This window comes from Emydura macquarii, unplaced genomic scaffold (assembly GCF_026122565.2).
Source record: "Emydura macquarii macquarii isolate MOO-44397 ecotype Brisbane River unplaced genomic scaffold, CSIRO-AGI_Emac_v2 contig_2924, whole genome shotgun sequence".
Taxonomy (NCBI): Eukaryota; Metazoa; Chordata; order Testudines; family Chelidae; genus Emydura; species Emydura macquarii.
Window position 1 is genome coordinate 2,896,743 of NW_027133061.1, and position 15,225 is coordinate 2,911,967.

The window sequence follows — 15,225 nt, forward strand, 5'->3', positions numbered from 1 at the left end:
CTTCTCCCAACAAGAACAGTTGCTATCACATTTAATGCCATCTAAAAAAACCTGATAAAGAATTTTCCCCTATGAAAACACTCTGTATAACTAACAGGAAAAGGAGTAAGAAATGGTTAAAATAGGTTTTTAGCTAACTCTTTGAGCTTCAAATGCTTTAATTGTTTTCTGAGTGTTAATAAACAGTCTTTGTGATGGTTATAATGGGAGTCACCAGCGATATCTTGTCACGAAACCTTGGACCACAATTAATTGTTTGATACTGTAACAGTCAAAGAATGGTTTTATTAACATTCCATTCCTCATTGGCTGCAGGATATTCCTCCCTGCTTTTCATTACAACATGCCTCTGATAAATACAACACTTCAGTCTCCAGAACTGTCAGATCAGCAGGGTGCTAAAATCCTAGCAGGACCCATTAAGGGATTTTCCTTTGTCAAACTGAGGTCAGTTATAAAGAGAGAACTATGGTCCTGATTCTCATGCACATCCAGGCCCCTGTACAGCAGTGTTGCAGTGTGAAGGACCTTGTGGTGGGTTACTGCCAGAGCAGCGTAAAAGGGTCTCAGTATAACTGAGAATAAGTCCCTTTGTCTCTTTACCACTAGATGGCAGTGCAGCAACACCCACCCCACAGCTTTTGAAAGTAAGTCGGGGTGTTGGTATCAATTTATTCTTTGTATGGGTAAATGCATTTAGCCTATGATTTGTTCCGATGCATAGCTGCATTCAGCCAAACCACATGCAGACAGCTGGTAAGGATGAGCATGCAGGGCTTCAGTCCTACTGTACATTGAAGGGCAGCCACTTAGCAAAAATTAGATCTAAAAATCTCATACCACATGGAAATGGGCCAGATTTTGCCCATCCGTTTTGTGTGTGTGTGTGTGTGTGTAAGTGTAATGTTCAAAATTCATCCCCTACGATAAACAATCTGCTCCCTGGTTCCGCACATTCAATAACTGTCCAAACAGGGAACCAACTTCTCTTTCGGTCTGCTTTTTTGTTTGCTAAAACACTTACAAAAGTGATCAAATGTTTCACAAGTTGGAGTGGGATGCTGTACAGTCACATCACCATATAATGCCAGCCATGTCACCATCAGAGAAAAGGAACTGATGTGGAAGAGTAATTCCAAAAAAAAAAAAAATACAAATGTAAAAAATGTAATAGATCTTATTTTTTTAAATGATGGTAACTGGAGATTGTGCAAAGATAATGAAACAAATCATAAATCTTGAAGCCTCATTCTGCTTTCTTGTGTACCCCAAGCTCCCATTTACTTCAGTGGGACTTTGGGGTGCATAAGGAACACAGGATCAAATCCCTTATGTAAATCTGTAAAACAACCCTCTTTAAAGGCTTGATCCTATTATCCTCATAGCAGTCATTGGCGAAGCTCACATTGACATTAATGGTGCAGGATGTGGGGATAATTGAGGAAGTAACAGTAACCAAAGAGAAAACAATTTCTTCAAATATGTGATGTCAAAAAGGGTGTGGAGACAGATATATTTATAACAAATTGTATTTCAAGCCCAACCACTTCATATTTTAGTAATTAGTAAAGTGCAGACGTGAGTCTCTCAGAATTTCTCTCTTTCACTTTCATTTTTCCCTCTTGCATAGCTTTGTGTTTTTTGTTTTTTTGTCAGACCATGCCAGTTAAAAAGGGACTTTTCATGTATTGTATCTCACAGCTGCATACTCAGTCTGGAACTGAAAAAGGAAAGACCAAATATTAGTATTCTTAATGGGAATCTGTAATCGCATATATTTAGCTAGTACTACTTATTAGGTAACAAGACAAGAAACCAAATTCTGCTTTCACTTGTACTGTTGTAAAATGAGAATAACTCCTCTGAAATCAATGGAATTACTTCAGTTTTATGTCAGTGGGAGAGCAGAATTTTGTGTAGAGGTGTTTTACAGAAAAGTGCTTAGATTCTGATCTCATCTCCACTGGTGTAAATCCACAGTAACTTTACTGAAGTCAATGGACTGTTGCAAATGACAGCAAACTGTGACCCCAAAGATTTCAGTAGTAACTACAAGTTAAATTCTCATCTCAGTTACCACAAGACATACAGGGGATTGGAGTCGCATCAGTGAATCTGCTAAAAGAATTAGACCCCCTCTGAAATTAGAACCATGCCATTCTAAAATTCCTATTTTCACTTTTCTTTCCTTTTCAAAATTCCTAGAAAGATTAAATGTTTTAACATCTAGTTTGGGTCCAAAGGTAATTTTAAGAAAAACGTTTGCAGGCCATCAGGTGGCCTGTTTTTGAGTTATGAGAGAGTGAAAAGTATTTAGGCCAAATTCTGCCAGACCAATGTGGGTCTGAGTAATTCCACTGCCACTGGGGGCAGCTCTTGATTTATGTCCATGTAACTCAGAGCAACATTTAGATGAATGTGACCAATTGTTCAATCCCTTTCCCCTTTTTTTTCTGGTTCCATGTAAAACTCATAAAGAGCCATATAAAGCACTGCTTCATACACCACTGATGGGCAGCCTCCTCAGGGAGGAACGTGGTAATACAATAGCAATTCTGCACTGGCAACCCTACAAAGCAGTTGCTTTCTACACTAGGCGGGAAATGAAGAATAGCTTTCTCACATGAAACTTCAGAGGAAATCAGGCAGTCAGAATGTAGACACCTGTGTTGGAATTTGGCCTGGACACTGGTTTAACATCCTATTAATTTACTGTATCTTTCTGACATGCTAGTGACTGAAAAAGCACGTTACCTGTGAAATCTGCCTCATGGGTATTTGATTCCCTGGTTGCACAGCTCTCCCTGCTGGAGGAAAACAAAAGGACAGTTATAGGGCTGTGTGATGCATGGCTGCTTCCTAGCAGATACAGTTATAAACAAGTTACCTCTGGTGGGACACTTTCTGAAGAGCAGGATCAACAGCTGGATGACGAGAAGGATGAAAATACAAGACAGCCCAACATACAACACGGAATCGCAGTTTCCTGCAGAGAGAAGAGAATAACATTAGGTGCTGAGCAAAGCATTGCTACTGGAAAAATTCCATTAGAAAGGGTGGGTCTGTGCAATCTGCTTCTCATGGGATGCTGTGGACAGAAGTGAGGGCTTTCCCCTAGAAATCCACCTTCTCAAGTCATTGTCACGCACCCCACCTGGAGGGGGAGCTAGTGGGGCCAGTTGACCACATGGTGCTGGGTTGGAGCCACTGGTAGCCTGAGGTAAGCTAAGTCTTTTTGTTTCTTAATTCTGCTTGCCTGTACAGTAAATTATTTTGTCAGGGGTTGATTTATTTCAGGCTGAGAATCTCTGTGCCAGTGACAACGAGGGTGAGTTAAACAGAATTAGAATGAAAATCATTTATTTTAGGGAACATCTTAGACTCATAAATATTAGGAATACCAAAGGCCTGTTATTGTAGGCCTCATCTAGTTCACCTCCCTGGCTAGTACCTACAGTAGAATCACTAGTGCTTTAGGCAGTCCAACTTTAAATAAACTTTCACTTGAGAGACAATCCCACAACCCAATAGACCTCACTACCGTGAATCCTGGTTATTCATCCTACATTTTCCTTTGCTCTGTTCACTCCCATTCTCCTAATTATTCCATCTCAGAGCACCCTAACCATTCTCCTGTCTCCTTGGAATTAACACTCCTCAAACACTCATAGAAGCAACGCTCAAATAGGGCCTGATCCAAGACTGACTGACGTCAATGGGAAACTTTCCATTGACTTCAGTGGGCTTTCAGGCAGGCCCATAAGGAGAAATATCTAGGGTAGGTTTTGCCACAGATCCCACTGCGTAACATTGTTCATTGAATAAAAAATGGTACTGAGAGAGTGAGGAAAAACAGGTGATGAGGAGCTACCATAACGTTCTCTCACAGTTCAATGTAGCTGTGTGGGTCCCAGGATATTAGAGAGGCACGGCAGGTGAGGCAATATCTTTTATTGGACTCTGTTGGTCCAATAAAAGATATTACCCCACCCACCTTGTCTCTCCCACAATTCAAGTCCTCTAGGAGTTTTTTATACCTCGTCCCCACTTCTCATTTTAGTTATTTAGCTCAGCGGTAACCCTTTAAATCTGTAAATTTGTCCTGACTTGAGGTGAAGTTTTCAACAGACACCGTGATGAGGAACAGAGGATAAATGTCTCGGGAGATAGAACAGGTTAGATAGGATACGATACTGGACCTGTTTCCTTGGAGACTGTAGCATTGACGCGTCTCCCGGTGCTGCTGTCCTTGGCTGTACAAGTGCAGGTCGTTGCCTGGTTCCACCTCTCAGAAGGAATTGTCGTTAGGCTCCAAACACTGAAGACCCCTTTCCCATCTATGGCTCCAGCATCCACCTGACCCTCAGACTCCTCCTCCTCACCAGTGTCCCAGAGAACTGTCGTCCAGGGAGGAGTGAAATCAGAGAGCAGGCAGAGCAGAGGAATGACAGCGGGAAGCTCAGCATCCTCCAGGACAGCGGGCGTCAGTATGGAAAGTCTCGGCTCGGAGGCATCTAAAAAAGAGAATTTGACTCTCAGAAACTAGAGATTGGAAAAGCTATTGGCTCAGCTAGTCCATTCCCATCTCCTACCCCTGCCCCAGCCAGTGCAGCGTGTTTTTAAAGTCTCATGGTTTGTCTGTTGCAGTTGTCAGTGTCTTACAATATGGGGCATCCACCTTGGGAGACTTCCCCCTCTCCTCGCTGCTCAGAAGTTTGTCCTGACATGATCATCGTGAATTATTTGCTGAGTGCCGACAGATTGTTCAGTTCTGTACGAAACGCACAGGAAGAGCTGGTCAGTCTGGTGGTGAAGACACAAGACTGGGAGTCAGGAGGCCTGATATCTGTTCCCAGCTCTGTCTCTGACTTGCCCTGTAACTTGTGCCTCAGTTTCCCCAACTGTAAAACTGGGGAAATGATACTTACTCACAAATGCTACTTAGTCACCTTTGCAAGGTGCTTTGAGATCTAGCTGTGAGAAGCCTGAAAGAGGAGCCATTCTTACGTAGCTATAATAGTCAGGCTAAATGTTTCTATTACATTCATCCCATTTTGTCTGAGTTACAACCTCTAGTAGTGCCTACAGTAATTCCTCACCTTCCTTTTTAGGGACACTCTTTGGAATATTTGCACAGAGTTTGGATCAAAAATATGTAGATTTTGATAGTCATATATCCACATCCAGGTGGCCCTCAGACGACTCCTCACCGGGGTCCCAGAGAACTGCACTCCATGAAGGAGTGAAATCAGAGAGCAGGCAGAGCAGAGGAATGACAGGAAGCGGTCAGCATCCTCCGGGGCTGAGGGCACCAGGATGGAAAGTCTCGGCTTGGAGGCATCTAAAAGAGAGTTGAGTCACAGAAACTAGAGGTCAGAAAGACCTCTTAGTGGTGGCTCATCTAGTCCATACCCAGCTCTTACCCCTTCCCCGGCCAGTAGATAATATTTTAAGTATCTAGTGTATTGTCTAATCTAATTTTACATATCTTAAATGATCGGACTTCCTTTGCAAGGAGGAGGATTTCTTTTATTAATTTCTTCCCATTACACTCCTTCGTACCACCCCAAACTATTCCCCTCACTCCTTGATGTTCTCAGTATTCTGAATTCTTGCAGAGGGTGGAGATTCAAAAATTAGACACCTCTTTAATACATTATATTCTTATGTTCAACTCCCGTTGAACTTCTAGAGGAAAAATGTTTCCCCATGCAAACCATAACAGCTGGAATCAGTTCATGAAGCTCAGTGAATGCCTAGTAAAGAGCCAGGTTAATAAAGTGTTATAAGGACAGCAGGAGGATACATCATGTCCCAGGCTCAGTCAGCTTTCACTAGGTACGATCAGTGAGCGTGAATATCGGAAGGCAGGATAATAATAGTAGCTAGCACTGATACACTTCTCAGCAATAGTTAGATCTCAAAGCACTCTACAAAGGGGAGTAAATCATTGAACCCATTTTAGCTGGAGAGTGGTAGACAACCAACAATTCAGGGTTATAATACAGGTTTCCTAATGCACCGTCTCATACAGTATCCACTACCTGGATTGTTCTACCTCTCTGCATAAATACTGATGACTTAAAACTGAAACGGTGTGTGTGTGTGTGTGTGTGTGTGTGTGTCAGATAATCACAACAGCAAGATTGTATCTCAGAACCAGGGCCGTAATCAAGACTGGGCAAGCAGGGCAGCCTCCTAGGGTGCAAAGCCAAGGGTGGGGTGCGGGTGTTGGAAAAAATGGGGCAGAAAAGAAAGATCAAGATGCCTCCTGCCCCATCAAGTCCCTTCCCATGAGGACCCCAAAGACTGTCAAGCCATCTAGGGGCCCTGAAGGTCTCCCCATACCTGCCCCTTAGGCTCCCTTCGACCACAGCTCTGGGCTTCTCAGCTCCCCCTCCCCACATGGGCCTGCAGTCACTGCCCCCCCCCAATCTCCCCTGCACCTGACGTAAGCTGCCCTTTGTCCCTCTCCTTCCCCTGCAGCCCCCCAGCTCCCCTCTCCTGGAGTGCTGGGGTGGGTCCTGTCTCCCCCAGCTTTCAGACCCCCAGGTGGCCCTGGTACTGGAACTGTCTGAGTAGGGAATGCAGCTGCTTGCCTGCAGCGGGCGCTGCATCCCCACCCTGGTCTGGAAGCTGGGGGATCCCTGGCTAGGGTGACCAGATAGCAACTGTGAAAAATCAAGACAGAGGGTGGGAGCGCAATAGGGGCCTATATAAGACAAAGTCCTGAATATTGGGACTGTCCCTGTAAAATCGGGACATCTGGTCACCCTGTCCCCAGCACAGCAAGCCCCTTGCCCTGGCACAGGGCAGTGCAGACCACCACCAGCAGCAGGGGGCTGCCAGGGGCAAAGTTCCGCGGGCGGCTCCTGGTCCGGGCTGTGGCAGTGATTGAGGCTTGGGGATCTGGGTTTAGAAGTTTGGCTCAGCTCTGGACCACCGCAGCATCCCTCAGCCACTTTTATCCCTGACGGAGCCTGGCCAGGAAATTCCCGGGAGCAGCAGGAGGAGGCGTGGCCAGGAGAAACCTGACTCAGCCGGGCTCTGTCTGCTCAAGCCCTACTCTGCTGCGGCTCGCTGGGCAAAGGGCCGGGGCTGCTTTCAGGGATCGGCCCTGGGACCAAAGCCTGGGTCATGCCTGCAGCAACCCCAGCCAGCCCAGCCGCCAAGGGGAGACAAATGAAAACAATAGGGGGTGCCAATGTGCTTGCTCGCCCCAGGTGCTAAAATGCCTAGTTCCGACTGCCCCGAACCCCTCAGACCACTGGAACGTCATTATCCCAACCCACTGGCAACTTACCTGTGACAATTAGCCTGGTCCCACTCCCAAAGTTCGGATATATATAAGCAGCAAGGCCACAATAATAGACCCCAGAGTCCTCTCTTTGTACGTTGTTGAGAATCAGAGAAAACGTGTTTGTCGTAATGTTCACTTGACTGGAGTATTTTTCGTGTGGAAGTGCAGCATACGCGTAACTCTGGTAAATCCCATGCAAACTTCCATTCTGAAGCTCCTTGTACCAGAGCACGTACTCTCTTCTTGTTGAAAGCTTACAGTCTATCTGTGCAGTTTTTCCAGGGGCCAGCAGGATCTGTGCTGGGCTCTGTTGGATCGATATCCCTTCTTGTGAAGCAGTCACTGTAAAGAGGAACACAAAAACAAGAATACAGTAATCACTTGTAACAGACTCACCCTTTGCAATATACGCTATATAACACATCATCTGCTCCAAGAAAAATGTCCATTGTTTTAAAAACCTGGGATGGTGTGGGGGGTAACCTTATTTTTGTAGTAATTTATTTTCTTAGGATTCATATACACTACAGGAAAACTGATGTATTTTAAAATAGACGTTGCTGAAAATTTTATTTCCAGTATAGTATTTTTGCCATATTGTCATGTGTAGCATAGCTGTAACACACACAATAATCACTCTGTGCACACGGACGCTCGTCAGTTGCTTTGCACATCAACATCACCTCTCATCCAAAGACGATGAAGCACTTATTGCAATTAACTAAGCCTGGCCTCCCCCAGGGATACTAGTGAATAATATTTAGCACTTAGAGCCCGGCACATGATAATCAAAGTGCTTCGCAGATATTAATGAGTTAAACCTCAGACTGTTCCTGTGAGATGATGAAATATTATCCTTGTGTACAGATGGAGAAACTCTATCACAGGTAAGTAGAGAAACTTGGCCACGGACACACAAATTAGTGACATGATTCTGAATAAAACCCAGGTGTTCTGACTCCTGGGTCCTCTACTCTTTCCACTAGACTGCACTCTCCCATTCATATTAACCTTGAATCAGAGTTTAAAACAATAAAATTAATGTTATTTTACCAAAATTTTACATGAAATGAAGTGCTTTATTATCTTAGACATTTAGGCTTAAAATCACCTTTTTGATTACCAATAAAGAAAAAAGTAATGCCCCTGGAAGCCTATATAAAATACATGAGCATAAAAGAGAACTGGATTGTGAACAATAATCCATTACAGTATCCAAATTCTGAAACTATATTCAAGGTGTTGTGGTTAGCGCAACACATTATTTCATTACAGCTCTTAGGATATCAGTTGGTGAACTAAAACGTATGACTGTTTAGCTCTCCCCATCAGCCCTTTTTGGTGTTACTCGTATTTCAGAAGCTCTTTGCACATGAAAGTAATTTTCTGTAGTAAGGTAGAAAATAAGCATGAAAAATGAGGCTAAAATACTCACGCTGCAGATAGAATAGAATTATCCCAACTATCTGGTAACACATTTTCTGGCTTTCTTCAGTATTGCAAAGTTGATGCTGTGAGAAAGGTTGATGACTGCTAGTTAATGGATCTCTTGATGAAAGACTTCATCACGTGGAGAGGAAGATGTCATATTTCCTCTTAAAGGTCTGTGGGGCAATATGCATGACAAAGGAGAGGGCCAGGAGATATTAATAACCCAATTCAAAATCTTACTGTGACAGCCAGCAGGGCAAACAAGGGAAATAATATACAATTGTCTCTAAAATTCATTAAACAAGAAATTCAAGTTCTGACTGTGTGGCAACAGAGTATGTATTTTAAATGGAATCTTTCATATAATTGGATGGATGGAGCAAGCCCTTCTTTGGACTGAAACTTATGTGGATTATTTTCTGTGCTTCAGGGTTTCGGACATTCATATATATTTGGGGGATGTTAGCCCCAATAAAAAGAGAATAAGGTGTGCCACCATGGCCATAAAGATTCCCCTGGATATTTTAACAAAGGATAGAGGAAATCATTGAAGAGGCTCATTGTGCACTATGGAAGTGGGGGAAATGTACAAAATATATTCACTTGCTTGTTGAGTTATTATTGTAGATGAAATAAACATTTTGGGAAGAGGCCCTGTGGGAAAGGAATGGATGGATCTAGAAAATAGAAGCGTGGTAAGGTTACTCCTGGTAAAATCTTTGAGACATAACCTTGTAGGTTGCACAGCTCGCTACCTAATGCATGTTCCTTGCAATAACATTCAAAATAATTTAGAGAGAAAAAGAACTGAAATACACACTGAGATATCTCAATTCCTTTCTTGTAAATCCTTTTCACTCAAGTATTTGGAAATACGGTTATCTTACATATTTAAATATTTTAAAAAATCATTTGGAAATCACGTCTCATTGATGTCTATCTCCATGGGAAGTTTAATATGGCACAAATAACCACACAGACCTTAGTGGCTAATGTCCTATATAAGAGACCAAGGCTATTTCAACACCCAGGAAATTTAGGAGATGGCTACTATCTGAAGCTTGTTGGTTGCATTTGTCATTGTGCTTAGAAATATAAGAGGTTACAGGAAGTAGCCGTGGATGGTTAATAGGCAAGTTTTAATTTTAAATATTTCTGGTGCATTTTACATTTTATAAATGTGATTAATCGAATTGGGAATGAACTACTTGGCTTCAGTATTCTTTTTTTTTAATGCAGCTATTTGATAGTGTGTTCATGGTTTAAAAAACACGTGACAATCTGAGAATTTAACATATTTGCCAATCTCCTTATAAAAAATTGGCTAAATCAATCTGAATGTTTTGTAAAAATAATTTCAAAACTTTTCTCACCTAGCCAACCACCTGTACACTGATCATGTATCATCCCAGTGTGATATGAACCAGCAGAGATACTATACCCTAAATACCAAAGGTTTCGCAAGGCTGAGATCATTTTATCCTAATGATGATAACACAATTACTATTTTATTTGTTACTTCTGTAGTACTATAGTTATTTAAGGTACAGGTATGTTAATGGTGTGATGCTGACATGCCCGTCGGAAATTCTTGTGGATCAAGCAAATAATCCTTGCTATAATTGTAACAGAGAAGCAATTCAGGCATCTTGGCAGGACTGTCTGAGACAAGATTGCAATGCCGTTGATTGTGCTGTACCTGTTCCTTATTCTCTCCCGTGCTGTCTACCTGACCCTTTCACTGCTACTAAATTTTCTTGTTTGTATTTAAAATAAAAATCTTTAACTTCTACAAAGCTTTAACAAAACCATAGAGTGTTCCCTGGCTGCTGTTTATCTACTTGGTCCCTATTCATTTAACTAAAGGAAATTGAGAGTGTTTCACCCAGTCACATTTTTTTTACATACATTCATTATAAAACTGATCTTCACTAATGAAAATCCGTTAAATGTTAAATATTAAGACAAAGTTTAAAGCTACCATAGGCATTAGATTTTTATTTCTATGATAAAAAGCACCTAACCCAGGATCTAAGCTGTCCTGAACAATTTTAGAAAAGCAGTCTGGAACATCTGAATTTTTCTGAGTAAATTCTTCAAGTCCATACACAGGAGTTTACTGTGCAAAACCGTGTTGTTAGAAGATAATTCAAATGATCTCAGCCAAACAGAAAGGATTGTTGTGTTTTCAGTTAGTCAGAGTGTTCACTGCAACTAATAAATATATTCTCACTCCCAAAGAGCATTTCCAGAAAAGAAAAGGGTTTATTCCACACCTCTTTTCTTTACATTTGAAAAACGTTTCTATGAGGCTATCCATTTCCATCTGTCTTTCAGCACTTGGGACTCCCTTTGAAGTGCATGTCACTGTAGTGTAAAAATTGATACAGACTGCAGTCCAGAATTTTGGGTATTTTTAGCATAGATCAGTTATCTATTTCCAGGATTTATAATGCCACCCACAGCTGCAGAATCTAAGTACCTGACATATAAAGGTAATAGCAATAGCAAAGTCCCTAGTGAGCTTTAGGAAGGCTCTGGCTTGCCTCCCTTTTAGACATAACTGAACTTGGGGTTGGGGTTTTGTTTTTAATTTTTAGATTTTATTATTTTACTTTTTGGTTTGTTTATTTAGTTAGGCTGATTTGTTTCAGTGTAATGTTTTGAGGGTTTGTGGGGTTTCTTTGTCTATTTGTTTGTTTTTGCTTTTTCAGTTAGAGGGGCTTTTCATTTTGCTTGTTTGTTTAGTTGGGCTTTCTCGGAGGGAATGAGGTATCAGTGTAGTGAACATTAAAATCATTTGCAAAAGCTCACAGCTGATTGCTGGAGTATTTGCATCTGCCTGTGGTCAGCTTCAACTTATTACTTTTGCCACTCTTGTTTTGTTTATCAGATAGCAAAACACTTTATTTTCTTGTTGTCTGTAGTCACTTGTTGTCGAACGGTTTGACCACAAAAGAACCAGCTTTTGTTAATGAACTTCTCACTCACTGAACCACAGGGGGGAAAAAGATAGCATACATGTTTTTGTAATGTAGATCTAAATATATCTCCTTATTGTTATCTCTTTTATCTTCTGAAGATCATTTTAGCTCAGCTGCACAAAAAGACATTAAGAAGCATTTGTAGATCTATGGCTCTAATCCTGCAAACAGTAATACAGATATGTGCCAACTGTATTCCCATGAGTAAACCCATTGATTTCAATGGGACTCTTAATGGAAATAAAGTTAAGTCCTGGCATAATTTGCAGGATCAGGGCCTATGGTTGTATTTATGGGGGCTCAGTGGGCCATATCATGCCTTTCATGAGAAAATAGCACAATATGGTGCAATATTCTTTGCAGTCTCTGTCCCCTATGGCACACATTTTCCCCAATAGTGACAATGAACCCTTAAGAGATTTGGAGGATTAGCTGGGATATGCATCTGAAATGCCTTGTGATTCTGCAGTCCTCACTCAGGCAAAATTCCCACCTACAACAATGGGAATTTTGCCTAGTGAAGCAACAGGCTCTAGCCCTGAGTTTGGAAATAGGGCTGAAAAATCTGACCCAAACATCTGATCCCAAGAGACTTTCAGCTCCTTGTTTGAGCTGGGCCGGAAATACTGTGTCTGTCTGCATGGTTTATCTATTTTTGTTTTTAGCTCAGAGCAGAGAGGCAGGAAACAATTTTCTCAACTTAACCAAAGGTTTTCAAACTTCAGGGGAGTTTCAGTTTGGGTTTAGCTCTAATTTAATGCAAATGGTTTACATGTCTCTCGCTGTCACCTGAATGTATCCCATTTAAATCATTCCTATCAGTATTACTGATATTACCCAGAAAACCTCTTTAAACCATTTAGAATAGTGACTTTCCCATGAAAGTTCCTTTTTGATGTAACATAGAGTTGTAAAGTGGGGTCCAATTTTTTAACGAACGAGCTTGATTTAGCCGTAGCTTACACTGACAGAGGTGCTGACTTCTCCTTGCAGCATGGGCACCTGCCTGCCTTTGTCCAAGTGCTGCAGAGAAGAACTGGTCCTAAATGTGGTGGTTTTCCACAGAACATTTTTGACATTTTGTAGAAAAAAACCCTAACATTTGTTGGTTTTTGAGTTTTCAACAAATACTCACACTTTTCTGAGGAAATCAGATATTTTCAGCAAAAAAATTTATTTTGTTTCAGATCCACTTTTTTCACTGAAAACAGTTGCAATGGAAAATCTCCCACCAGGCTCAAGGTCCTGCTGAGATAGTCGATATTCCTAATTCAATATTCCTGAGAAGCAGCAATGGTGAGAAACTGCTTTTTGCCACTTTTGGGTTTATTGAGAGGCTTCAGGCTTCCTCTCAGACGATGAACTGGTTGTAGTGACACACATGTTCACCAACTCCAGACCGGATCATTGTAATTCACTGGGTCTGGGACAGACAGTGAAAACACGAGGTGGGTTAAACAACCAACAAACCAAATGCCATGGCACAAAAAAGTTGATATCCAGAAAGAAGATCAATAATATTTGAAGAGCCAGATAACAGGCAGAGGCATTAATGCCCCCCTGTGATGTAGTGTATAGACCCTACAAGGCAGCAGACACGCAAGGGTTAAGGCAGAGAGCAATCACTTCCCCAGCTGCAGCTAAATGGCAGGTTTAATAAAAGCTGCAACCCAAGTGGAATGGAGCAGTTGCCAGCAAATTGTCTACACTGCATGGCTGGCCCAGGTCAGCTGACACGGGCTTGCAGGGCTCAGGCTGCAGGGTTATAAAATCTCAGTGTAGACGCTTGGGCTCGGAGACTACATTAATTGAAGGGTGCACTCATACCCAGTCGCAGTAGTTTGTGATCCAAAAGGTCAGGAGGCCCTCTCAGCGTAATGCTACCATTCGCTGGGTGTGCAGAATGAGTGAATTTAGGATGCAGACCGTTCTAATGCCCCTGTCATTCTGCCGGCGCTGGATTTACACCATGGATTAATTTGGACCATTCTGTCTGTTTTAGGAATTCAATAAAGGAGCGAGAACTGTACCCTCAGAGAAATTAAAAGGTGCATTAAAAACTATCTGAGTCCTAAACTCCTTTTTCAGCCATGTGCTGAACTCTTAAAAACCAGGTTTCCAGGATGGGTGATGCGCTGTTTGCAAGAGGAGTGTTAAATAAAGCTTAGTAACCTGTCTGAAACTGTCCAGCTCGAACAGTCCTTTGACCTAGCATGGAAGTGACTCATGTTATGAAATGTTGTCAGACAGGGTCCACGTGTTTATGCCCCAGTGAAGTTCGATTCAAGGAATCACAACCAGATCAGGATGCAGTGGCTGACGGAGAGGAAAAATCGTAACCCACACGGGGATCCGAGCCATGAAACTCACAGCTGCTTCACTGCTAACCTCAATGACAGCGGCCATTTTGTAAGGTGGTGTCTTTCTTTAAAAGCTGATGGTTTGTTTTTACTGCCTCTTACTGATCTTAACTGCTGCCGCATGTGGCTCAGTTGCAAAATATACCTCAAAAGTAACCTCATTTGTCCGCCTAAACTGTAAACAGCAGGAAGTCCCAAAAAGAACCAAACCCATGGAGGTGGGAGATTCCCTGCTGCGATGGGAAAGACGTCGGCATGCATGGAAGGGGGCTGTTGGCCCCTTCTTGGGGGAGGGGCCGATGAGAAATCAAGATCCTGAGATTGACAGTGCTTAGGGCCAATGGGGAGAGGCCAATGTGCCAGGTCAGTCGGATTGACAGGTCAGGCAGGCCAATGAGGGAGCCTGGAGCCCCCGGAGGCCCGTCCTCCGTGTGAGCTGGAGCTGCCTGAGGCAGAAAGTAGGGCAGAGCTAAGGGGAGAGCGCGGCCTGACCTGGAGCTAGAGCAGCCCGGAGCTGGTAGCTGGAGCCGCGCTGACAGGGAGCCAGGGCTGAGCTGCAGCGGGAAGCCGTGGCCCAGAGCTGGGGAGTGGACGCCGGCCGTGCCACAGGTAACACCGGGGCCGAGCTCGGTGAGCGACTGGGCAGAGCGAGGGGCAGAGCCCGGCTCAGGGGGATGTCACCAGACAAGAGGCTTCACAGGCCGGACTCGGAGGGGGGGTCGTGGCCCCGCCGGGGGGGGCTGACACTGGGGAGAAGGGTCCTGCCACCTAGCGCCTGAGGGCGTGAGGCCAGCGCCAGAGCAGGCGTCTGACCCGCGGTATCGCCGCAGCCCGGCCAGGGCCAGGGTGGGAGGCCTGGGACGTGTGAGGAACAGACTGTGTGAGCTTCCCTCCCGTCCCAGAGACGCTGTGTGTGGTTTTCCCCCTGCCCACCGGGCGGGGTCACTAGCTTCCTTTAACCTTTCCCCTTCTGTCTTTTTACAGTTGTTTAATAAATTGTGTTTGATTTGAATTGTATAGACCAATCAGTGCGTCAGGGGAGCGTCCGGTGTGGAGAGTGTATTCCTGGAGTGGGGACACCTCAGCCCCTGTCCCAGGCGGCAGAGTCCTCGTATTCCTGACAAGACAGGAGTTAAGCCTCCCAGGAATC

At 43.4% G+C, this 15,225-nt stretch overlaps 1 protein-coding gene across 1 annotated transcript; it reads right to left on the reverse strand.

Annotated features, from left to right (window-relative positions):
* Window positions 1-871: 871 nt before the first annotated feature.
* Window positions 872-10,207, reverse strand: LOC137167403 (immunoglobulin gamma-1 heavy chain-like). The gene is made up of 6 exons (XM_067569533.1): window positions 10,105-10,207; window positions 7,304-7,642; window positions 4,200-4,514; window positions 2,888-2,986; window positions 2,755-2,807; window positions 872-1,720 (listed from the first exon to the last, which is right to left on the reverse strand). Exons 1-6 carry the CDS (start codon window positions 10,205-10,207, stop codon window positions 1,682-1,684), a joined length of 948 nt encoding a protein of 315 aa, XP_067425634.1. The 3' UTR covers window positions 872-1,681.
* Between the last annotated feature and the right edge of the window lie 5,018 nt (window positions 10,208-15,225).